At 32.8% G+C, this 27,094-nt stretch overlaps 1 protein-coding gene across 1 annotated transcript; it reads left to right on the top strand.

The window, feature by feature from the left end:
- The first annotated feature begins 226 nt into the window (after positions 1–226).
- LOC126850491 (attractin) lies at positions 227–27,094 on the top strand. Its single transcript, XM_050593567.1, is given in 13 exon segments — positions 227–1,135; positions 16,809–17,156; positions 18,507–18,688; positions 18,986–19,380; positions 19,629–19,675; positions 19,677–20,225; positions 20,313–20,787; positions 21,041–21,467; positions 21,545–21,688; positions 21,805–21,954; positions 22,130–22,517; positions 22,731–22,947; positions 23,038–27,094. Coding segments are annotated over 13 exon segments (3,984 nt in total). The 5' UTR covers positions 227–722; the 3' UTR covers positions 23,287–27,094.

Below are 27,094 nucleotides of genomic sequence, written 5' to 3'. Positions count from 1 at the left end.
CCTGAAATAAAATTAAACGTAAGATAAAGTTTTATCATTTATTTATTTGTATTTCAATATTCAATATTCCTAGTTAAATCTGAAAATAAACCTTGCAGCAAAATGTACATATGTAAAAATAGAAATATAGAATATATGTAATAGAACAATTGGCGAGTGGATGGTGGCGGTCTCTCCACCTCCACCGTACGAACCGATCTCACACACAATCATAGACATAGAATACATATAGACTGCTTATCATTGTACCATATCATACTTCCACCGTATCTGCTCGAATAAAAAGAATAGAGCTATATTTAGCCGATCTTTTTAGGTAGGCATAGATTTGCTTATTGTCAATTTATCTACTTGATGATAAAAAGAAAGAAAAAGATATTTAACTATATATCATTGTCTCTTTCGTCGCTATATCTAGTTCCTTTTCGGAGCAGTCTATATATTTCATAATATATCTCATCTACATTTATACATGTGCACCGTGGCATGACAGTGACGGCTGCGCGCTCTCTTCCTTCGCCACTCGCCAGCGCGCAGACAGTAGCAGTGAGTCGCGCGAGTACGTCGGATGAGAGTTTCGAGATCGACTCGAATTGTCGCGTTCAAGATTGAAGGTATTGGTGAGGCTGTCTGATTTTGTCTGTCGTTGTCTCGTCCCGTATGCGCGTCCCTCGTCGGTGCGTCCGTTGCGGCCATTGTCCCTGACATGGAAGCCTATCAAAATGGCAGAGATCGTGCACATGTTTTTGTTCCTATATAAGTCCAAGTATCGTCGGAAAGATCAGTGGCGGCGATCTCGTCGTGGCAGCGGTAGCGGCGGCAACGGCAGCGATGATGACGACGACGACGAGATCGCCGGGATGCGCGATCGACGGTGGCAACGGCGACGCGGACATGGTAGCGATACCGCGACGGTCGCGGTCCCGTGGGCGACGTTCCTACCGTGGGCGGTGCTCGTCTGCTGCTGGGTGATGCGCGTAAGCGACGCCGCTTCCTCCTCCTCCTCCTCGTCACCGACGGTGGAAGCGATCTGCGATCTCGACACCTGCGTCAACGGTGACTGCGTCAATGGCAGCTGCGTGTGCCGCGAGGGTTGGCAGGGCACGCACTGTCAGTTCTGCGGCGGGAAGGTCAGGTAAGCTGTCGCTCCGTCAGCTGTCACTTTCCCGTGACAGCTGAGAATCTCTCGCGAGATCTCGTGGGATTTTCTTTGTCCCTTTTTTTTTCCAAGTATTTATATCTCCCTGTCGATCATCCAACGCGACAACAATAAACATATATTAACTTGCCGAGTCTTTGGAGCGCAAATGATATAAGCAGCGATCCCGTTCGTCCAGAGGACGACATGCAGGTACGCGGCGAGATATCCACGTACAGTGCGTATGTAGCGCACCGTATCCCGTATGTATATGTATACGCGCGCACGGTCCGTGTCAAATGCAACGGTATCTCGCCACTTTTTAGGTCGTTCTCATCGCTTCGATCGCGTGTTCCGGGTGACGGAGAGAGAAATTCATCCACCCCCCCTTCAAGCGCGCGACGTAAATAAATGTCTGGATGCGTGCGTGCACTTTTGGTGCGTCTCTTTGAAAGAGACACTCTCAAGTCCGTTCTCCTTGTGCACATTATATTAGCTTCTTTGTTCTACTTTCCTTTACCTAAGCAAGTCGAAACAAACGATTATCTCTTATTATTATATTTTATTCGAAGGACAAAGAAAAAATGAAAAGAAAAAAATACATTAACTGCTGGGCAAACAGTTAATATATGTTTATTGTTGTCGCAAGATATAATACATCAAGATTGACATCGAAAAGTTCAGTGAGTGTAAAAAATCATGGTTTTTATTGTCCCGGACTTTATTCAATGAAATAAACTAGCAAAAACTAAAAATAACTATAATATGTAACATTAAAATATATTTATATAATTTTAAACGAAAAGATATATTTTTACTTTAATTAATAAATCATACTAATTACTATAGTTTAAAAAATAGTGAAATCAATATAATAAAAGTCTTTTTTAATTCAAATCAATGTGAAATATGTGAAATTTTAAAAATAAAATCTTTGGAGGAAAATATAAATATTATTAAATTTTATATTAATTTTTACTTTAATAAGAAAAATGTAATAGTTATAGGATTAAAAATTTTTATCAATATAAATTTGCGGTTCGTGTTGTTCATTCAACATCTTTTATCAAAAAAACTAATTTATTTGCTACTTCGATATTTAATTTATTATGAATTTTATATTTTGGATGAAGAATTAAATTATTACTTGGATGAGGTTTATTAGATTATTTGGATGAGGAATTAAATTAGAAAACATTCTCTCAATTGACAAAAACAAAGATATAAAAAAATGTTTTATTTATTTTAACATTTTTAATAGAAAAGACAAGTTTTGTGCCGAGTTTTTCCAGAAAATATCAGTTTATACCATTGGCATGAATTTCATCAAAAAAAAAATGTGGAATATTGCCAATCCTGACTTGAACAAAGCAAGCTCGTCTGAATCTTGCGATGACACTGATCAACACTGACATCGCTGAGACGAGAGTCTGACAGTCTCTGGGGAAAATCAGAGATTAGATTTGTCTGACCGATCGGTGGATCGTTACCGTTAAAAATTACGAACAAAGTGCTCTCCATCTCGGATGCTGATTACGTGAACTTGCTTAATGTAGGGATGGAGGAAAAATGTTCTATTTATTTATATCATATAAAACATTGCTCTATCTCGTTTTAAGATATGTAGTTATTTGGAAAAATTTGAATTATCAATTTGAAATGCTAGTTTCAAGATTTATCGCATACACATATCTGTATAAAAAATCTTCACTAAATAAGGAATTTTTTGTATATGTGAAAAATATTTATATATTTTTTTTACTTTTTTTTTTAAAATTAATATTACATTTCAAGTCAAATCACGTAAATGCTCTTGCGAAATTTATAATTTTTTAAATCGAAATTTTTTAAAATTTGATCATGACATTTTAAATTAAATATATAAAATAGACAAAGAGTTTTGATCATCGTTGTGCGTTTCAAGTTTGGCTAGAATTTTTTTTTTCAAGAATTCGGAATCCGTGCGTGTAATAATCATAAAATTTTAATATGTAGAAATCACATATTTTCGTCCTGCATTGGACAGTTTATATTCTTTCGCTACGCACCTCAATTTCCGTTCGTAACCGAATGTTCACGTTCGGAGTTTGGAGATGGAAAATGTCAAAGATGCATACGCACTCTTCACCCGATCAATCGTCATGTTTTCGCCATGAGAAAGTTGGAACGAGCGATAGGAGTCTACAGAGGGAGATATTCGATGGATATTCTTGGATATTTTCTTTAGATATTTAATGGATATTAAGAATATATAGGTACTATACTATTCCGCTGTAGATATGACATTCCTACTAACTGTTCCTTTTTAAATATTTATCGAATATTTGAAGACATTCGCTACGAATATTCAGTCAATATTCAAAGATATGAATATCCTCTTGGATATTCATATCTTCGGTAATATCCAGATTTCTGAATACTGTTAATAATAAAAATCTATAATAACATTTATTTTTTAAACACATATAAAATATAATATATAAAAAATAAAATAAAATATAAGAATTTTTCATATTTTTTCTCAAATTATAAATATGATACGAATTAAATATTGAAATTTTGTTTATTTGTAATAAGGATATTCATAACTTCGAGTTATGTATTTTGTTGAGAGAGAGAGAATTTTCAATAACTTTGGAATATATTTTTTTCTCATAGATTACTACAAATATCGACAGAATATTTCGATTCTGATTTCAATAGTTTCGCCGCATGTTCCGAATATTGCAAGAAAGTTTTTTCTTTAAAGAAGAAAAGGACGAATCTCCCCTTTCCGTTCTTTTTATAGTTTATATGAATATCGATTCCCAAATTTCATCATATTTTTGGGAAAAGTTTCGTCGAGGAAAATCGAATAGTCGCATGAGCAAAAGATTGAACTTTTGCGTGAAATTTTCTGCCTTTCTCTAAAGTTAATTTCGATTTGGAACGTCGCAGTGTCGATGACAATGATTAATAGATATCGTGAGCGTGAATAGATCGCGGACTTCATCATCTTCATTTTTACTTCACTTTGCACTTTATATAACGCTATTACGCTATATTATAATGCAATTTCTCTTTTTTCTGCCCTCTCTCTCTCTCTCTCTCTCTCTCTCTATATATATATATATATATATATATATATATATATATATATATATATATATAATTTTTGCGTACAAAAATTGACTATTTAAAAATTCGAGTTAAATCGCTAGCGTGTTTTAAAAAAAACGAATAAAAATTGTGTATTAAAATATTTCTAAACGCTATGATTTTTTGAATATGTTTTACTTGCAAGTTAAAAAATGTAAGAGTTATAAATTTGCTGACAATATTTTGATCTTAAATTAATTTCAAATAAAATTTGCATTAAAGACAATTTAATTCGAAAACGTTCAAACATACATAATTTCTGTAATCGATGTATAATAATCTCTGTAATCAATATTTGCAGCTTCGAAACGACTGCAGTCAGCATATCATAAATTTACACATTTGACTCTCCGATGCATTTCCTTTATATGCATTTGCGCGCTGCGTGCATTCTTTTCGTCTTTGCATAGTGATAAACGTGACAAAAGCGTGCGACGAAAGGGAGAGAGAGAGAGAGAGAGAGAGAGATGTGAGATTTTCGAAGCATGCTTTTCATTGTGTTTGCATAGAGTGACAGTCAGAATTTTTTAACGAAATCTCAGAAAATGATAATAGAATGGGGATCAACCAGAATTATTACAGAATAAATTTAGACTTATTTAAATACAAAAGTCGGAATTAATTTCTTATATCTCTAAATTCTTCTGTTTTCTTATATAAGAAAAATTTTATTGTTAATAAATATTGTTTAGTAAATATTCATTAATATACAAATATTCAATTCTTTATCAATATTTATTTTTTATAAATAGTTATTTGGATGAACAAAATTTGGATGTATTTTTCATTATAATAAAAAACAATAAAGAAATCTTCTAAATTAAATGACGGTTTAAAATTAGAATAGCATTCCATTTTTTCATAAAAGTCACTCCATGGGGAACGAGACTATCGAAAAAGTGGTTTGGCAAACTTTTCCGAAATTCCGACTGTCATAGGACATCACCCTAATGCGTTCGTCTGCACCAGCAATGTAAACTACATCACTGTCGGCAGAAGGCGCGTGAATGCAAAAGCTCATTAGTTGGTGAAGCCAAGCTTGGTCTCTTTATAGCTGTACTAATTATGTCCCTCCATTCCTGTTTGTTTCCCGTTGCAAGTGCCATGGCGCATGGCTCTGTGCGTCCTTCTGTCGTTGTACAAAGAGGTCGATGAAATTGTTTCTTAAAAAGCGCGGCCTCTCCAAGCGTATGGCATTATCTCGTTAATTCGCGCCGCATTATATTAGAAAAGCTGTTTTGCTTGGAATGAAAATAGCAAATGTATAATTAACTTGCAATTTGCTTACAATGTATGATTTCGTGAATATCCATTTACCTATCAATTACTCTCTTGGAATTGATCAATAAATATATACACATAAAGAATTATAATTGATCTGGAACAAATCAGGATTGATTCTGTTTTTATACTCTCTTGTTATACTTTGATAGATTGACAATGGAGATAGATAGTGATTTACAAAGATAATTTTTATAATTGTTGGTGCGAAAGGAAATTAATTCTTTATTCGAACGTAGTGCTTATAACGTGATTATTCGCGAGTTAATTGATCGATAATAGCTATGCGATAATAATTACTGTGATTTTTTCTCGTCTTTGTGTCGTTCGCTTTTTCCCGTCCCACACGTTATAAATTACATTGGGTAATTACGTAATTTGAATCCTTTAAATATAGCCAACGTTGTTCATTTGGCACCAACGATTTCAAAACTCTCTATTAAGATAATTATTGCGCATTATTATCTCTGAAGCAATATATATATATATATATATATATATATATATATATATATATATATATTTAGAAATTATTCTTTCTCTCTATTATTTAGTAATTTAAAAAAGTTCTCGAGATATATCTTGTCTTTTTTAATTTTCACTAACTCTATTTACTGTTAGATATATTACCGCAATTTTGTTTATAATTCAACGTTATTATGTAAACAATCAATATTTACTAAATAATAGACGGATGGAATTATCTGTAGGCGACAAATACAATAAAAGCAACAAATTTCTTATCTCTATTATTTGCAGTAAATTTTCAGTGTAAATATCGCATAATCCTATAAAGCTCGTTTGATTCCCGACGTGAGTAGGTGTTTCGCGGTCGGTACTGACACGATAATATCGTTAAATTATTCATTAGTAATACCGTATTAAGCTGTGAATTTAATTAGAGCTGTGCATGTATGCGAATCAACGATGGCTCGAATCGTATTAACCCGTTTTAATCATCGATACTAAATCTTGTCATCCCTTCTGCTGGCGCCAGATTATGTGCGTATTCGCAATGGGTTTATAATTTGTGAATAGTATGGATGGAAGATTCGTTAAATTTGACCAATCAGATTTCCTTACATTATATTCATGCATTCATGCATTCGCGAATATACGCGAATACGTGCATAATCTGACGCTAGCTTTCGAGATTTTTGTGTATCTCGCTCTACATTTTCAACCGTGTGCGAAATACAGAATCTTACTGACGTGCATGGAATATCAAAGCTGCTTTCAGATTTTCTGCCGTTCAAAGCTAGTTCTTACTACATATAAATTTGTCCTCTTGGATTTTATCGACTTCGACATTTTGTCTTGATTTTTTCTTCTTTTATTATATGTATAATATTGAAATGAGAAAATCCAAAAAACCCCATACATTTTATAGTTGATGAGATAAATAACATATGTACACAATTTTAAATAGCGTATTTATACAAATTTAACAAACTCTATCTCATTTTTTTTCTGCATATATGAATATCGCCATAGAATTTTACTGAATTAAATAAGAAGCTTATGCAAAAATACACATTACATGTTTATGCTATCTATATACCTTTTACATTCTCGTCATATAAGATCATACATATTTCTTTTAGATTATTATTTATTATCGTCAAAAAATTGCTACTAACAAACTATGCCAGTGTAATGAACTTTCCATTCTAAACATGTACCTCAAAATTATTACATGTACATGTATATATATTTCTTGTGTGTGCAGCGAATATATAATACTTTTCATCTCTCTCTTTCTCTCTCTTGTTTTCCTAGATATACTAGAAGAATATTATATATATATATATATATATATATATATATATATATATATATATATATTTATAGAAATATCTTTTTATTGAACGATGTTACTACTGTGATGAGATTATATTTTTGTTATATAAAATAATATTCGTTCATTGATATATTGACAATAGTTCATAATTTTGAATGCTCAATAATTTTGTAGCTTTCTCGCCTTCTCGCCATATTTTTGTTATATAAAATAATATTCGTTCATTGATATATTGACAAGAGTTTATAATTTTGAATGCTCAATAATTTTGTAGCTTGCCCTTTCTCAATTTCTAGCCGTATCCTCTGCACATCGATTTTGTTATCGTGGAGAAGGCGTTTTGTTTCGTACCACGTGTTACATTATGCATAACACTACCTACTCATGCGCTATCTTCTCTATGGAACTTCGCTCTTGTCCGAGCACGTGCGACGGCTTATGTACAAATATAGTAGCGATGCACGTACAGAGCGAAACATGTTCGATTAGTATGATTAGTATCTGAAAAAATACTAAATTGATTAAAAAATGAGATGCTTAAAGAAAAAATTATGTGCACAATTACGAAGCTATTTTTCTATAATACTCTTGTCGCAAATTTCGTTGTCTTGAAGAAAAAAAAATCACGATAAGAGTTCATATTTAAATAAATTCATTTTTCTTTTTTAATAAATTTTGAATGAAAGAAAATTAATGCTATGTGTCTATTTTTTTGCTCTTAAAATATCTTTTAAAATCCATAAGATAAATTGTTATGTTAGTTTTTGTATATGTACGATAGGATTTAGTCTGATACGTCAGACGCAGTTTAATATTTTTTTTAATTCTTAATAATAAATGAGAAGCCATCGTTCTGCATACTAAAGCATAGATCGATATTGGCGTTAATATTCAAACATTGCTCCGCCATTGATGTAAGAGTAATTGGATCGAGTTTTAAATTTAATACAAATATAAATTCTTAATAATTTGATTTGTAATAATAAATAGAAATAATTGATAGAAAATAATATGAAGATGTTAATTATTTCACTTTTTTATATTAACTTCTTATCATAGTTCAGATTACCGGTTTGTTAAGATCAGTTTGAAATTAATTAAAGACTAAGGTTTTATTTGCTAAAAATCTTATTTATCAAAACTTTATAATTTGCAATTGTTTATAAATAAAAAATTATTATTACCAATGTTGAATTACTAATCTTTGTCTCTTAGCTTGATAAGTTAATATTTGAGAAAAATGATATAATATTCTATAATGTTATTTAATATTTAACAGCTATCTACTAATATACAAAAGAAAAGATTTAGATTTATCTATTTTAAGAATATTTTACGATATTTTAAGAATATTTTAAGAACATATATTGTTATACATGTACATGTATAAAATTTGGCGTCGATTTTATTTTTAATTATTTAATATCCTGTATAGATTTGCATGATATATCTCATCTGAAAGATATCTTGAGTAGATAAGGCATCTGTTCGGAAAGTAGGAAGTTCAAATAAGTGAAGTGTAAATCGATATAAAACTTGATAAGATAACGTTACAATATATATAAGACACTTTCTATCAACTGCGAAAGAAGAGGAAATTTTGCGATAGTATTTTATAATTTGATAAAAGTTATAGTACAATGTTGCATACTCTATTTTGTTAAAATACTTTGGTAAACGTAGTCGACACTTATTTCGAGCCTCGTTTGTTATTTTCTTATCTATGCGTATTATTTATTATCACTTATTTTTGTGTGAAATTTTTCTGCCGACACGGTTCGTTGCAAGGCTACTCGTTTATCATATATTACAGTCAGTGCATATGTGCCATGTCATTAATTTCTATCTCATGAGATATATATACGTAGTATCTCGATAGACTTGTACCTTGAAGTGCCTTACAATTAATGTCGATCGTATTCTTTACAGAGTTTTCAGAGTATCTCTTCGTTTATCTACACATTTCTTCTCATTCCTAACATAAAGATACTCGCGAACCCGATCCCGACGGCGACGTGAGTAGTCTGGGGTTAATCGTGTTTGCGACTCGAGTTTCATCGACCATAGCCGCGTCCGCAAAACTGTTACGTCTCTCACGAGATGGATAGACTCCGGTGAAATTGGAAAGCGTTCCAAATGTCACCTCGGCCATAAAGCCTCCTCTCCGATCCGAACGAGAGTCTTTCCGCTGATCCGTTGTATTTGATTCCTCCTCGTTCATAACGAAATCGATCAAGTCTCGAAACGAGCTCTGCAGATAGCACGGAAATTTCGAGATTTTCTCTCAAGAACAGAAATCGATGTAACGGAGGGATATCACATCTCGAAAATTGCTATTATTGAACGAGATTCTGATAATACAGAAAATCTTTATCTCATTCCATATTTCAAGTATATATTTATAAGAACTTTTTTTATTCGTTATAGTTTACGATTTATAAACAAAAATAAAATTGTCCGTGTCCTAATTTACTTTTGAGAAAACTCTAACTACATAATAAAAAAAGAAAGCATCCAACAAATTTTTAATAAATTTCAACATTTTGATTTCTGCCAATTTTTTGCCTGAAATTTTTGTACTGCAAACAAAATCATCTTTCATTTCAGAGAAATTGACATAAAAAAAAAGAGAATAAAACATAACGATGATATTCCATCGATCGAAAAATGTAAGCTCGTTATTCTCGTGGCTACGGCGCGTTAAATTAAATTATCTCCGCGAGCACATGTTGTCATTCATATTTTTTGTTTCTCTTTTCGTTCAACACAGCCGGTCCGTACAGAAAAGTTATGTACCTGCATTTCAATGCGTTTATCGATGCATTTGAAGTGTATGTCAATACATATCTATTGACAGGTTTGATACACTTGCTCGTACAACGAACCGACTCACCGTTAAACTGTGTTTTCAGTTTAAATAAAAGATTATTTCTTTTTTTTTATTGTTTGAATGCAAGTGATCCTTCAAAGAATGCCGTTTTTCGAACCGTTCTTCACTCATTCTGCATATGCATTCTGCAGAGTTTTGCAACATTGATGACAAAATACGAAACTAATTTATAATGAATATCGTACAATATTATAAATATAATTAAGATATAATTTATAATAAAAAGGTATAATTTAATTTAAAACATATATATAAGATATAATTTTTTGCATCATAAAAACATGGCATATTAAGGTGTGTAAATTTTTTAATGAAAAAAGAAAAAAAGAGAGAGGAAAGATGACATTTTTGGAATCTTGCTTTAATGATGTATATATTTTGGTGCAGAAATCTAATGGATATATTATGCAACGCAAGGATCCCTCTCAAATTAATTATCGTTTCGAATTTATTTTCCAGCAATATGATCATGGCACCCACATTGCATGTTGAAATTGCCGGGAGTTGAATTCTTCAATATTGGCCTCGCAATATATGCGACAATTAAATGAACGCACATTCCGGCTGACGCCGAGCAACTTTTATTGCTTCTCGAGAGGAACCTTTGCGTGGGTTCTTCATTTTATCTGACGTGCATTTCGCTCGCGGCTGCAATACATATGAACCAGTTCGTAGCGATGTAAAGCGATGATTAAAATCGAAATATGAGTTCAATTTCCGATACTATGCAAAGAAAATGAATCTATGTAAAGAAAAAATTTTATTATATCAATTGGTTCCACTTGTTCGCGAATAATAATTATGGAAAATCCTACGGATTGTTATCACACGATAACGGATTTTCATTTTTCGAGATAAATATTCTGATTTTATAAATGGGAAGATTGTCTTCTTCTTCGGCGCACTTACCAGTTTTGTCGGACAAAATAAATCTTCTATACGGTTCTTGAAAAACTTTATCCTGCCCCGACAATTTAGTTTTAATTACGTGCATGCCGGTCAGCTAATAAAAACCGGATTGAGAACCGGTAGAATTCGCGATTTTTATGAACTCCACGTCTTGGCGTCTGGCAAGCGACGTTATGCCGTCTTCGTGATTTCCGTGACGAAACTTTTGCAAAACTTATCGCGGAAAATAAAAATGAGAATCGGCAAATTGGGAGAGGAGAGAGAGAGAGAGAGAGAGAGAGAGAGGGGAGAGGGAGAATATTCGTTCTCAAAAAAGTTTTAAGTCGATGATATCTCTCCATGAAAATTTAGCAAGTAACTTCTCTGCTATGGGGCAGCCTTTTAATCTCAATTCTGAAGTGATTCGTTTAAGATCTATTAAAAGGGAGAAGTAAAGACTAACTTGTTAATTAAGCCTTTGATGAAAACTCGAATAATGAGTGTGAGTCACGTAAAGAATAAAAATCAATGATTTTTGATTAATTATGTGATGTACTGTTAACGAGATGAATAAAATTGAATATATACATGTACATATGTGTGTATATGCATATATGATTGAAGTTTTATATGGAATCTAGAAAATAATATTTTTGTTCTGAATAAATGTATAAAATAAGATTCGAGTAAATAAATATTGTATATGAATTTATTTTTAGATATTGCGTCAACTTTCTACTGTCGAAGCGTAAAATCCTACCGAATCATTTCTTGGAAAAGATTAGAAAACATTGCTCGTAACATTACACTCGCATTTTATTTAATTTGCGTATTGCTGGAATAATTAGAAAACATGGTATAAAATTTTAAATGTTTTTCACTCTACTATTATCAATTATTTTTTTGAATTTGCAAAGATTATTTTATTGTAGAATTTAAGATACGTAAAATGTATGTAAAAATAGAAATAATATATATAAAAATGTGTATGTGTGTATATATATTTAATAAAATTTTATTTAGGACGCAGTCGGTGTAAAACGTGGAAAATTTTTAAACAATTTTTGAAATCAAAAAATGAATGAATGGTGGTAGTTTGAAATCGTTTTTCAAAATAATCATTTATAACATTAAAGCACTAAATTAAAGTTTACTAAACTCAATGTTGGCATGTCAAAGAATTCTTATTACAATCTTGTCAGAGAGCATCTCATTAAGTTTACTCTTTTTAGCTGTACTTTTTGTTACATTCTTGCTTTTCTTTTTATTCTCTTCAAATGAGCAAGTGAAAGCTCGTTTCGTTTCAAGTAAAACGTCACAAAGTTGAGAAAAGAACAAAGCTTTACTTTCAAAGTTTTACTTTCTTCTATGTGTATATTTTAAAAAATCTTAGCTTTTTTAATTCTGAAACGTTATAAAAAAAGCTTAAGAAGCTATTATCATTTTTCTTATGGAATGCAATATGAGCAGATGAAATTTAATTGTTTATGCTCTATTTGTATAACAGATACGAATTCAGTATGCACAATCTGCATTTTTATTTGTTTCGTTTACTTTACTTTTTTACATTTTAAAATACATTTTATTTTTACGCTATTAACAAATACGTTTTTCTCCAATAATTTCTTCTGTTAAACAGCGATAATTTTTCCAAATCATTAAAACACATTAAATGCAAGTGGATGCGATTTAACAGCTGTGACATTAAACAAAATCAAAAATATGAAAAAAACCATAAAGTCCGGTCTCTCGTCGATTCCGAAGTCTCGGATCGGAATTATATTTTTCGATAAATCACGATGAAACTTGTAAGTTATAGCCGCATGCACGCGCTAAGTATATTTCTCTTATTAAAATAAATTTTTTCGATGCTTTAACGGCCAGAACTATTTGTTTAAACTATTGAGAATTCTAGAACTATTGAAAATAAAGCTAGAATTCTTAATTATTTATGAGTTTCCACGAAATGATACGCTAGCTTCACACACCAGTTTTTTTTTTTTTTTTTTTTGAAAACTCATTGTCAAACTCTGTTTCGTATTCTAATCTCTTTATTTACCTCAATTCTTATTTTTGATTTTGTTTGATCACACCTTCCTCAAGTACATTATGCAAGTAGAGATTCGGGAGAACTTTCACACAGAGATTACCTAAAGTATGCCTCATGGCAACACATTTATTCGAGACTTTGTCCCAGATTTTACTGTTTTATTTTAATCTTCTCCTCGCGAAATTATTAATGCATTGAATGCAGTATCGCATTTATCTGAATTCGAATCTGATCATCCAAATCTCTCTCTCTCTTTCTCTTTTAATAATCTAATAATGAGAACTTTTAATGATAGTATAAAATGATGAATGATTAATATATTAATTTTTTTATTCCATATTGAGTTACACAATGCGCTTTTAAAGTTTCACATCTTTATTAAATTACTCGGAATCATATCGAGCAATATGTTGGTCATATCATTGATGTCACTGATAATAATAACTTTTTACTACTATATACTTTCTATACTTATCGTTTTTGTACTTTTTAATTCATACTATCGCGTCAAACAGTCATGTTTTCCATAAGATTAATCGATATCGAATCATTGGTAACGGAAAAAAATTTTTATCTGCGACTTATTCCATCATATCGCTCGAAATTTAGTGAAATTGAAAAGAGAGCGATTTTGAAATCAATTTTAAGTCAATTTTTTTCGTATTAGAAAGAGTTGCTTGACATTCATATACGAGTAGAAATTTCTGCGATAACGAGCGAATTTATTCGCATTCGTCGTTGACCATATGTCTTCGAATTTGCACGAATTTTACGCTTATATTGTTCGACTTTGAATGAGGAATAAACTCGTCGGTCATCGAACTTGATGTCGAATGTGACTCATCCGACTTGTTGATCATTACAAAGAAACGACAAAGATTCCGCGTTCACGAACGAGGCTCATTAATTCTAACCGTGATATTTATGAGGCGCTCTTAATAAGATGAGGAATTTTGTGTATCACATCGAAATAACCGCGCATTAATTAATACTCGACAGGGATCTAAAATATCTCATTTTATGTTGATCCACTTGTAATTTTTATCGTAGATAAAAAACGTTATCCATTATGTAGATAGATCGTATATCTGTGTCGTATAATCGCCCATCGTAAAAGGATTAAAATCAGAAAAAGATTATTTTCTTTTTATGCGACAAGATCTTTCTTATTGTCATTCTAATATTTCTCATTCATATCCATATTGTATTTACATATTTGATTTATTAACTTTTGACGTAGTTGCTCCATCTAGTTTCTTCTTAATTATTTATAAGAATTATAAACGATATTTTGAGACAAGTTGATGACACAAAAATAGATTATCATTATTACATTAATAATTTATTAATCATATTAATATAATAATTTAATTTAACAATTCTTTTTATATTTTTATGTGTTGAATAAAATATGTAATAGTAATGATATGAGTATTTTAAAATGCAGAAATAAGTTATTTTTTATATCTATATAACACGTTTTTCATAATTATTATTACGAAACAGGGACATACTTTCCCCGATACAAAAAAACAGCATTCTTATTTCACGATAAAGTCTTAGACAAAAAAGACGAACTCATCTGTTGCGGAAATGGTTATTGATAGATAACAGTACTCTATACGCTGTGCTATCTCATCGAAACTATTTTTTAAAGCCACTTGTATTTTTAATTGTCAGTAGTTTGAGGATTATCGCTGCTTCAACAATACGGCCATTGTTCTCGATTCTCGACTCATCTATTCGCAAGAGGAGCTGATCACTTCTGAAGTACACTGTATATTTATGTAACGCAAAATTGTTCGCGGAATTAAGTAATCATAAGATCACGATTAATCGTGAGAACTGTAATGTGCATTATCACGTGCACATACTGTATGCAATATATAAATGTAAATACGCAGGCAGAAGTGTCGATGTGATGTTCGTTGTTGATTCATCAATACCGGATGCGTCTTCACGAAAGTTGCTTCTTCTTTTTACACAACATATTATTATTCCTCTGCCGTCGTCGCACATCCTCTTTTGTTACGTGTTGTCATGGTTGTAAACGTTACATACTTAAGATGTATGTGTTTCGCGCGCATTGTTATTCCACATTAGTTAATATGTTCTCGCTCTATTAAATTCTGTTTTTTTAATTTAATTAAATTATATTATATATATATTAAACATTATTATATTACATATATTATATTATATTACATATTTTTTTACATATATATATTATTGGTTAGTGTATTGTGTTTTTCTTAATTTATTTTTATTAATATTTCTCTTTGTTGGTAAATGTTTGGTAAACATTGAATATTACTTTATTTATTATTTCTGGTAAAATCGCGATTGAATGAACATTGAAAACTTGTTATTTTAGTATAGCACTGACATTTTCATTATAAAATCTCATTTATATCTTCTTTTAATGTTCCGGAATCAATTGGCTATTAAAGTCGGAAATTGAGAATTAATATTGATCTTTATATGCACGGTTTTTTAATTAAAATGGAACTCACATAACGAAATAGAAAATAATCTCTCTCAATTATTGTAAAAACTGAGCACTGTCGTGACATTTTTTAAATTACTTGAAAGAAAATAAAAAGCTAAATATTGACAAGTCTCAAGGATCTCTTTTATATATTTAAGATTAATTTTTTTATTTCTTTTTTAGATTTAAATTTCAAATTAAAATTCTTAATACTTTTTTATGCACGCTCATTTAATCACTCGTTTCCATACCTTCGAGTTCAGAAATGCAGGTAGGTGCTGCGCAACGTTAAGATGCACCGCACTTTCTCTCATCTCGTCTGGATCTGTCAAGGACATCAAATATTGTTTTTTATTCTGCTGGCCTTTGGTCTGCTCTTCGCATATCTTCCTTATTATCGACTTGCCAGCGGTCACTGAAACAAAATGCGAAGCAATTAATGAAGTTAGTAGCGTGCTAGATTACTCTGTCGTTGACAATGATGTGCCCGTTGATGAGCTCTTCCACGTCGCGCATCCGCTTGATATACATATCTACACAATATAATGCAATTTAATATTATATATATGTAAGCGGTTGCTTAGATTATTGGGTATTATGTTTGATTGTTCGTGCATACGAAAGTGACATTAATTGAATACATGAAATTTTTATTTACACAATAATTAGTTGTTAATGAGAATGAGATGAAGTCATAAAAACATGCATAGAAAATCAAGAGACACTCTTTTAACGCATAATTTTACGCTGAACTTTGTATTCTATTTCACAAGATATATGTTTGTCTTTTCTTACTGCCTACACACTTGTATCTCTACTTGTTTACAACGAAGGCTATTTTTAACAATTAACGTCGAAACGTATCTTTACATCGTTAAAGTCTGTATAAATTATATTTACCTATAACGTAAATATAATTTTATGCAGATATTTCTCCTTCAATCTATTATTAATATTTTTTTAAGTGGACACAGCTTATCTCTCTCTTTCTTTTTAAGTATTGATAACATTCCAATTTTTACCATATTATTATTATTACGCTACGTAATTAAAATATGATTATGTCGTCAAAACCTTCGGCAAAATGATTCCGCATAACAATTTAATAATTTATCTGTTTCATTCTTTTGGCAGACTAACAGAAAAGAGCGGCATCATTCACGACGGTTTCGGCAACTACACAGCGGACGTGAAGTGTTCCTGGCTGATTCAGAGCAGTCCGAACACCAAGATACGTATGCACATAGAGCAATTCGCGACGGAATGCGGCTGGGATCATCTGTACATCTATGACGGTGACAGCGTCGAGGCGCCGTTGCTGGCCGTCTTCTCCGGGCTGATGCACAAAAACGGCTATCACATACGTCGCGTGCCGGAAGTAATAGCGCGATCCGGCAGCGTGTTACTGCACTTTTATTCCGACGTTGCGTACAACATGAGCGGCTTCAATATTACATATAAAATCAATGCTTGTCCGAGCAGGTGGGTGCAAGCGTCACTGGCTACTTAACGATTAAGTTCGCATTACATTTTTTTCATTTTTTCATTAATTTTTTTCGGCGGAAATAAAATATATTTTTTTTATCTATCTTGCTCTCATTGGAAATACATTTAAAAAATGGAACATATTTCACAAATGGTTTCTATTCAATTAAATCAATGGTTTCGAGCAATATTTTGTTCTGGATGAAGATATATAAATAACCGCGCACAGTTACGAGCGGTTGATTGCTTTGTTTGCGAAAAATGGTTTTTGTGAGATAGGAAAAAAGTAGAACGAGACATTTTATGAAATTTTCTTGGATATTTACAGTGCAAGTTGATAAAACGTAATATCGTTCAACCTTAAAGACACAAATGATTATTACACGGTGACTCTTAGCGAGTAAAGACATAATTTGAGTGACTCAGTTATCCGCATACGAGCTTTTAATGCGATATTTGACTAAAGCCAAATATATGAATTATGTGCGCATAATTCTTGGCACAGAAAGAGAGACGCGCTAGACGACAGTTGTATTTGCCTAAAAAAAAGATTTAGCCTTGCGAAATATGATGCGGTGTTCAATAAAGATAGCATTAAATCCGAAAGAGATGCGTAACAAAGAAAAAGAGAGAGAGAGAGAGAGAGTGACTATTGAGATTACACGGGATGGCAACTATCGATAACTCGTAATTGGGTCGCTCCCGGCTTAGAAACTTTATCGAGCTTCCTCTGAGAGCCGGAAATACGCGTAACCGTATCTGTGTTACATTTGATAACGTTACCTGTGGTCAGAAGATGATCAGCGGGCAGATTCCTGACAAAAACAAGTTTATCGAGACGAGCAAAGACATTTTTTGAGATTACGATTAGCACTTTGTCAAGTCAGTGCTTTGATGTTTTGATATTTTATGTGAGAAACTAGTATAATTTCTTTCTACTTCAAAATCTCTCTCTCTCTCTCTTTCTCTTTCTTTCTCTCTCTCTCTTTCTCTCTATTTTTAGCTTGTAAAATCTTTTAACTGGTATTGTTAAAAAATATTTGACTTCAGTTTCATTATTCAAGTAGATTCCTCACATTATGATATACACGCTTTAAAGAACTGTTTGCATTTCTAAATGCAAACAGTTATCTCCAAATATTGAATCTAATTAGAACGTGTGATTGTCGTCAAATCATTTTGTAATAGAGATATTAATACAGGTAAACACTTATTGTTTGATTGAATAAATAGCGCACGAAAGCATGTACATTTGCTATGTCGTCGAAGATCGTCAACGATGACATTTCGAAGCTAACAATAAGATTGATTTAATGATATACCGTGTACATACATCATCGTTTCCAGATATTCTCACATTGACTGTTCCGGCCATGGAGTATGCATCGAAGGCACATGTACCTGCGACGCCACATGGACCGGTGAAGCCTGCGATGTGCAGGTGTGCCCGAATAATTGTTCGTATCTTCATGGGCAGGGCGAGTGTGATCGCGAGAGTCATCACTGCCGCTGCTTTAACGGCTACAAAGGTAAGGAAATGATGAAAAAAAAAATCTTAGCCATGTGACTTAGTTGAATAGTTGACGATAAAGTGTCGGTCTATAGAAAATTATATAATAAAATTATAATTGTAATTTAATGTGACAAATGTGTGGCATTTACGCATTTAATATATTTTTGAAAAAAGTAGAATATATTTTGATCTAAAATAAATCTGGAAAAATTTATTATATCATTTCTCACAAATTATTTCTATTTGAGAACTCGAAATAAAACAAAATAAAATAAATCTTCACTTACATATATGCGTGATTTCTGGGATTTAGGCGCAGACTGCAGCCAAAAGGGCGATCGTGGATTTTGGGAGACTGTCACGTATAAAGATTTGCCACCAGATGGATCGGCCAGTCATTGTTCTATCGTCTGGAAAGATTCTCTGTATGTGGTTGGTGGCGAGAGTTTTCATCGTGCCAAGATGATATATGTATATGATTATAACGGCAATGTATGGGAAACACCTCATGTCGAGGGTCGCGCGCCTTTGCCACGTTACGCGCACTCGTGTGTGCTTTTCGGCGACAAGATATACATGTATGGCGGTGCCTTGCAAAACTCCACCATGACCAATGAGATCTGGGCATTCGACATATCCGCCAAGGTCTGGGAGAACGTCACCGTATACGATAGCTGTCACAACAAAACGATGTGTGGGCCGCTAAAGGTGTGTGCATATCTTATATTTAAAAAAAAATATTCTTTGTATAAAATGATAAATAAATAGTGTTTATTTCACGATCGAATTTTGAATTGTTAACTGCTGAAAGTTTAACGAAATTTTTTAATTTTTTATAGTGATAATATTAGTCGATGCTCTTATTTTTTAACTTTTAACTAAATCTCATAGTATGATATTCTATAATTTAGTATAATATTGTTTATATATCTATATATACTTAAATGTTTTTACAGGTAGCTGGGCACACTGCGACTTTGGTGCAAAGTTACACTCAGAAAGAAGATGGTTGTGATATTCGGCTTTTCGCCACAATATGGTTACTTAAACACCGTCCAGGAGTACTATTTGGGTACACGCGAATGGCAGATTGTCAAAACGATCGGTTTCCCGGTGAAGGGCGGTTACGGTCACAGTTCCGCCTACGATCCTCTCACGAATCTCATTTATGTGTATGGCGGTTATGTGTCAGAGTCGCACAGCACGCAGGTGTTGACCAGTCGAATGTATTCATATCATCCCAATAATTACGAATGGCGTCTGCTCACAGCAGCACCGTCGGCACGTTTCTTTCACACGGCCACTTTTGTTTACGGTGGACTGATGCTAGTGTTTGGCGGTAATATGCACAACGATACGCAGCAGTCGCATGGCGCGCGATGCTATTCGGCCGACACGCTCGGTTACGACGTTGTTTGCGATACTTGGCATCAATATATCATGCCTAGAGATATGAGCGATCTTCCGCGATATGGTCATAGTGCGACGGTTTTCGAGAAATCGTTATATATATACGGTGGTTTCGATGGTGAAATGCTCTCTGATATGTTGAGGTACAGTAATATGTCTTGTTGTAAGAGAAAAAAGATTTTATATATACTATATGCCTAAATACATGTTGAGATTTACTTATTGCATAGATATACACCGGGCAATTGCGAACATCTGACGAATCAAAATCAATGCTTGAACGCCAGGATAGGCGTGAAATGTGTGTGGCACAAACAAGACGGTCGATGCTTGCAAATCGCGAGGTACATGCTTAAGAAATATCAAGACGACGACACTTACATGAAATGTTTGGACGATGCACCACCGCGTGGCATGACATCGCACGAGGAGCTCTGTAAGCTCTTAATCGATTGCGTGTCTTGCGTGCAAACTTCATACAATTGCGTTTGGTGTGGTAAGGGTTGCTTACATGAGAAATGTCGGGATCATCCTAATTCGCCGAGTTCGAAGCCCATTACGGATCTAGAACAGTGCGAGCCGAGTGGTATCGAATGCTTGTTGCTCCACACATGCCACGCTTGTGAAACCAATCCGCGTTGTTATTGGTCTTGGTCCAACGGGCCTGATCGCTGTAAGCCGCAACGAGAGTCGAGGATTCAGATGGTATGTGGATATATTTTAAGATTTTGCTGGTTGTACAGTACATGCAGAAGTAAACAAAATATTCAAATACAAATATTTTTCTAAACATTTTAGAAATAGCGAATATACATAATTTAGAAACTATATTTTAACAAAAATGGAATACTTAATAAATTGATCTAATTTGTTCATACAACACATGTACATACAATCTTACAAAAAATTAATATGTAATAATGAATATATTGGTTAATCTTATTAATTTTTAAAATAGATGTTTCCAAACGGCACACTTGTCATACCACCAGTCACACCGCAAAGCTTGACATCGATGGACATGTGTCGTTATAATCCGTGCATAGAGTATACATCGTGTCGCAACTGCACGGAAGGCGATTGTATCTGGTGCCAAAATGAGGGCAGGTGCGTGGATAAGAATGCATACCCAGCCAATTTTCCCTACGGACAATGTCGCGAATGGACTACGATAGAGGCTAGGTGTCGTCCCACAGAGACTGGCAGGGACTGGTGCAGCTTTTATTCATCGTGCGCCACATGTCGTTCGGATCCTGGATGCGGTTGGTGCGACGATGGATCAGGCACTGGAAAAGGCATGTGTTTGCCTGGCGGAGCTCGCGGTCCCAGCAGCAAGAGCTTAGAAACATGTCCATTCGAACACTGGTATTTCACGAAATGTCCGAGTAAGCGAGTTTTTTACTAATCGTTTTTTATATTTTTATAATCAAGTATTGTATCATTCATACAGTTTTTTTTGCAGCTTGTCAATGCAACGGGCATAGTAAGTGTCTTCCAAACAGCAGCGTCTGCATTCAACCATGTGGAAACTTGACGTATGGACCACATTGTGATAGATGTATCTCCGGTTATTACGGCAGTCCACTCAACGGAGCAACGTGTCAGCGTATGTAATTTTCTTTTCACATGCCACGATATCTCTTATCTCGTAATCGTAACAACCAAGTGAAAAAGAGAAAGAGAGAACCAATTGAATGTGACACTTGCGCATAATTATTACAGCTTGCTCCTGCAACAATCAAGGTACGCAATGCACAAGCGAAACGGGCAAATGTTTTTGCACGACCAAAGGCATTATTGGCGATCATTGTGAACGTTGTGACGTATCTGGTCTTTATAACGGAGATCCTACGAATAAAGGATCTTGTTTTTGTGAGTCACATTGATAAAATATACTTTTTATTTTATATTCCATTATACACTTTATACATACATACATACATACATACATAAACATAAATATATATATATATATATATATATATATATATATATATATATATATATAATACATGTAACTCATGTATTTCATTGTACATTCTTTTAGATGACTTGGCTATTGATTATCAGTTTACATTTAACTTAAGCAAGAAGGAAGATCGTCATTATCGGGCCATTAATTTTAAAAACTCACCACCGAAAGCCGATATAGATGCCGAATTCTCCATTACGTGTTCCGTACTTGCTAAGATGAATATTACTATGAAAAAAGTAAACAGTCCGGAAAGGCCATTGTTGCTCGGCGCGAATTGTACGACGACTATGTATAAACACCGTTTCAGCAAGGCAGAGTACAATTTTGGCAGTGAAGATAATAATACTTTTACCACGTTCTATGTGTATGTTTATGATTTTCAACCTCCAGTGTGGATTCAGATCTCATTCTCCCAGTACTCCAAATTGAATCTGCAACAGTTTTTTATTACATTCTGCACGTGAGTATCATAAATTGGATTTCGAAGTGATTTTCAGTTTGAAATAAAATGAATTAAAGTTATGTTAAATATCTTTAAACACAATGTGATCTTGAGAAATGACAAATCTATTGGCCTAACGCTTTTTTTTTCTAAATTTTCTATATTCTTTCCGTCTTATTGAGCCTCAGGCAGTACTTACTTGTAAACTAGAGATTACATGCCACCACACAGGTGCTTCCTCGCTCTGCTATTGGTGGCTGCCATTCTGTGGAAGATCAAACAAAGAGTCGATATGTATCGACGAAGACAACGGCTCTTCCTAGAAATGGAACAAATGGCTAGCAGAGCTTTCAGTTCAGTTATAGTAGAAATTGAAAGACGTGACATTGACGGCACAGATCTGGAACACGGTGATACCGATTTTAATAATTGTCGTAAAAATATAAAGGTAAATATACCTTTTTTCTTGTTTTTAGATATTTAATATTCATAACAAAATAAAATATTTTGCTCTATGAGATTTATTTTTCTATTACAGGATGTTCCTCCTAGTCCGATCGCATTAGAGCCTTGTTGTGGCAACAGAGCGGCGGTCCTGTCTCTGCTAGTCAGAATGCCGACTGGTGGCGAGCCTTATACGCCAGCTGGGCAGAGCGCCGGTTTAGTCGTCGCATCTGCTTTGGTGACGTTGGGTACCCAGCGTAGACCATCTCAAGAAGTAACGATGAAGGAGCCGAAGAAGACGAGGAAGTCTGCCAGTCAACATCCGGATTCTACTTGTATTTAACGATAAAACGATAGCAGAGACATTGCGATGGGACGTGACTATAATGAGCCTTAGAGTTATTTCTGTGATCTTGCCCGCGCTTAATACGACAGGACTTTTATCTTTGAACTCTAACAGAGTGAAGAAGCGAACAATGATTGCGCTGAAATTGAAGCGAAAAAATACGCGAAAATTTTATTCGTCGATTTTCCACGTGCAACTGATTGGTGTATCAAATAACTCAGCTATCTTATCTAAAGAGTTGGCTGAACATTTAATATTAAATATAGATATACGCGCGTCTTTCCTTACCGAGTAGAAGGAAACGCCTTTGGTAGAGGAGTAAATGGACTATACCAAACGTCTACGTCCGCTAATCACAGTAAGTAACACGTTTTTTGTTTGAATTGAGCATTGTCATTAATAATGAAATATTTTCACGCGCCAAAAGAGAACGCCCATTAATTATTCGGCTGACGTTCAAGTTCTCTTTATGAATCTCAATTAACGATGTACAATGTTGTATATATAGATAATTAGATGATCTACATTTTTCTTAAACGATATATTTGCCCTTGTGGATAAACTGGCCTCGTGCATATTTAAAAAACTTTTATCCGCTGCTTCTTTTTTACGAATTTATTCATTCGCAATCAAAAGAGAATGTATATGTAGATTCAATCCTTCTAAATCTAGAAAATTTTTAAAATAATTATATTTTACAAATTAACAGATTTAACAATAAAAATCTGCTTAAGTTTGGAAGAATTAAATATAGCATATTCGTCATAAATTTTTGTTTTTTTATTGTCTTATAATTTCCGCAATGCAGTGGATAAAAGCTTATAAATGCCATAAAAAATACTAATCCATTAATGTTACTGAAATGATTGAGTTTGAAGAAGTACAATGCTTCGACATAAGCTGTAAATAGGCTGTATTTTTGTTAATTCCGCAAACAAAGATGCAGATTATTAATAATGAAGATCTAAACATGAACTGAAGTGAATAGAAAGACCGAATTCATATGTCAAAGACTTCATTATTAATGTATCCGTTTGTAACGAATGTGTATAAAATTCATATTCTAAATCGATTAAGATGAACAGAGATAATTACAATCGATTGCAGATTTATAGAAGGTACAAATGGCATATTTGATCCTATGTGTATTTTACATTAGAATATTGTGCCAAATAATTTCTGTTTTTTTTTAATATAAACGCAAATTATTTGTCGAGGTAAACTTTGATTAGCTAGAACTGATTAAACGAGAAGAATGAATATTTCTACTAATTTCGTTACTTCTGATTATCATTACTGTTGAACTTGTGATATGATTGCAAATTTGCAGGATTAAAATATTAGTAAAATTAATGGCATAATTTAATTAGTTCTAAATTTTGTCGATTATATTCGAAATTCTAACGGAAACAAAATTTATAGTCGTTACAGTATAATCATTTCTCTCGAGGATTTGGTTTTAATTTATGAGGCAAGTAACAGATGTTGGTTATATCGCGTTGATTGCGTGACTGTCTTTCTGAGCATTTAATTAATGCGTTTGAAATAATCGCACGTTTTTACATTTTTTAATAATTTGCAGAATTGCTGCTTATGTTATGTTATTTTTATTTTTTCGTATATTTATCCATAATTATATATAAGAATGAGTAATTATATGATTGAATATCGCGTACTTCCATTTTTTTATATTTAATCCGTGCTTTTCCTCTCACAAATACGAAAAAAATAATTTATCGCAAAGATGAATTCATAAATTTTGTACATATTATTAGCGAAAACATAATGATAGTAATCATCGTACAATACTTAAAGAAAATTCCAGCTTCTTATTTTTTATCCGTGAAATTATATTCAGAAGACGGTATAGTCTTTTTCTTCTCGAAACTTTCGTGGTAACATAAAAAATGGGAGTTTTTGCCCCGGCAGACTTATAAATATATACATATTAGATAGTTCCCTTATAAATACGTTAATCTGTGTTACGATAATTAAGCTTCTTTTTTGGTGGGAGTGATGTACGTATTTATATCTATCTTAGTGTATTGAGCGGGTGAATAATAAGTGGTGTGATCTGTTATTATTCAGATTGGCATAATGTGATGCATTTTGTTTTGACATTTAATACTCATATAATTTCCTGGTTTTTATATTGTTTAAAATATTAATTTATGTAAAGGCGTGTTGTGGTCAAAGAGACGTATATATATTAAATTAGAATTCCTCCCTTTTAAGCGATAATGCGCATTCTATCTCAAATATATTTTTCGTACCAAAGAAAGCTCTATAGATGTGAATAAATCGTTATTGCGCACGTAGAAGATTAGATAGCACTCGACATAATCAATTATTATATAACAATTAGAAATAAAATCGTAATTATTGACCGCGTCTAAAATAAAAAAAAAAATGGTCTTTTGTCAACGGTAATATTTACATATATATCTGATTATATTATTTGTTGCCGAATTATTTTTTGATACGACCAGATTTTGTACTCGAATAGCGGAAGAGTAGTCTTATTTAAAAGATTCGTAACTCTTCTCTTATGAGCGCTAAATATTAAACATATTTTATTAAATTATATTTTATTGTATATATTATATTGCAAACATATTTTTTATCGTATGATTTGTATGGACGAGTGAACGCTTTTAATTTTTTCATTGCCACGAATGCATATATATATATACATACATAATGACTTCATTATCGACAATTGTTTAGTATTTAAATAAATTTAGATCTACAGGAAATTTTTATACACTCACGTGTCAATAATCAGGAATTTTGGCAATGGAAGGATTAAAATCGAAATGCAAAAGTTTTAAGATATCATTCATTTGGAATAAATGCATTTCGCATCGGAATGCAAAATACATTGTCATTAATAATATTGTTTGAATTCGCGATATTTTTAATTTTGTACGTTTTTATAACGATTCAGTTCGATATACTGTACATCTGATATAATGTGCATCAGTGCAATACTAAGCGCATTCAATCAAATTCACTATTAATATTGATTTTTAATTATAAAAACGATGTTTCATCGGCGCTCATAGTTTTCTTCGTTCCGTCTTAGATTACACTTGAGAGTTTTACTATCGAAAGTTCATTCTTTCAAAAATCAAAATGTCTAATGAACATTTTGTAATTGAGATTCATTCTCAGTTCAACACTAATCGATATCTCTTGAAGAGTAAAGCTCTCAAACGAACATAGTTAACATTATTCTTTCAATTCTATATCAACTAAGAATTGTCACACTCGACTCTCGCTCTCAAAGAATAAAACTCTCAAGTGTACACCTTTAGTTTTGGTTTTATGTTTGTCGCGTTTATCGTATACTGTAACACTGCCAATGTAATATTCCTCCATTTGATTAATCTTTTACAATTTGCTTTGTCTTCTATTTCCCCGAGACGACGGCCCTCGCCGATCGTTCTCTGCGACTGATAATACGTGCGAATCATCGATATTTCGCAATCTCTTATCTCTCTCTTTCCAACGAAAATCGCGCACCACTGTTGTTCGCGATCGCGGCGGGACCAGTGTTATTCAAGATAGAGTCTTTCTCTTTCTCTCTTTTTCTCTCAAAAAGCTTAAATAATTATAAAAATAGAATAGTATAGGTCATATTCACACACAGTCATTTTTTTATCTTCTTTTTTGACGCATTTAGAGAAATTGGTGGAATATTTTATCCTTATTTTCTTGCTAAGCAAATAACCTACTTAAAATTTTATATAACATTTATAATTTGAATCTGATATTAATATTATGTATTATTATACAATATGTA

This window comes from Cataglyphis hispanica, chromosome 6 (assembly GCF_021464435.1).
Source record: "Cataglyphis hispanica isolate Lineage 1 chromosome 6, ULB_Chis1_1.0, whole genome shotgun sequence".
In the NCBI taxonomy this organism is placed as follows: Eukaryota; Metazoa; Arthropoda; class Insecta; order Hymenoptera; family Formicidae; genus Cataglyphis; species Cataglyphis hispanica.
The sequence above is the reverse complement of the archived record's forward strand: the minus strand, read 5'-3'. Positions and strand labels throughout refer to the sequence as shown.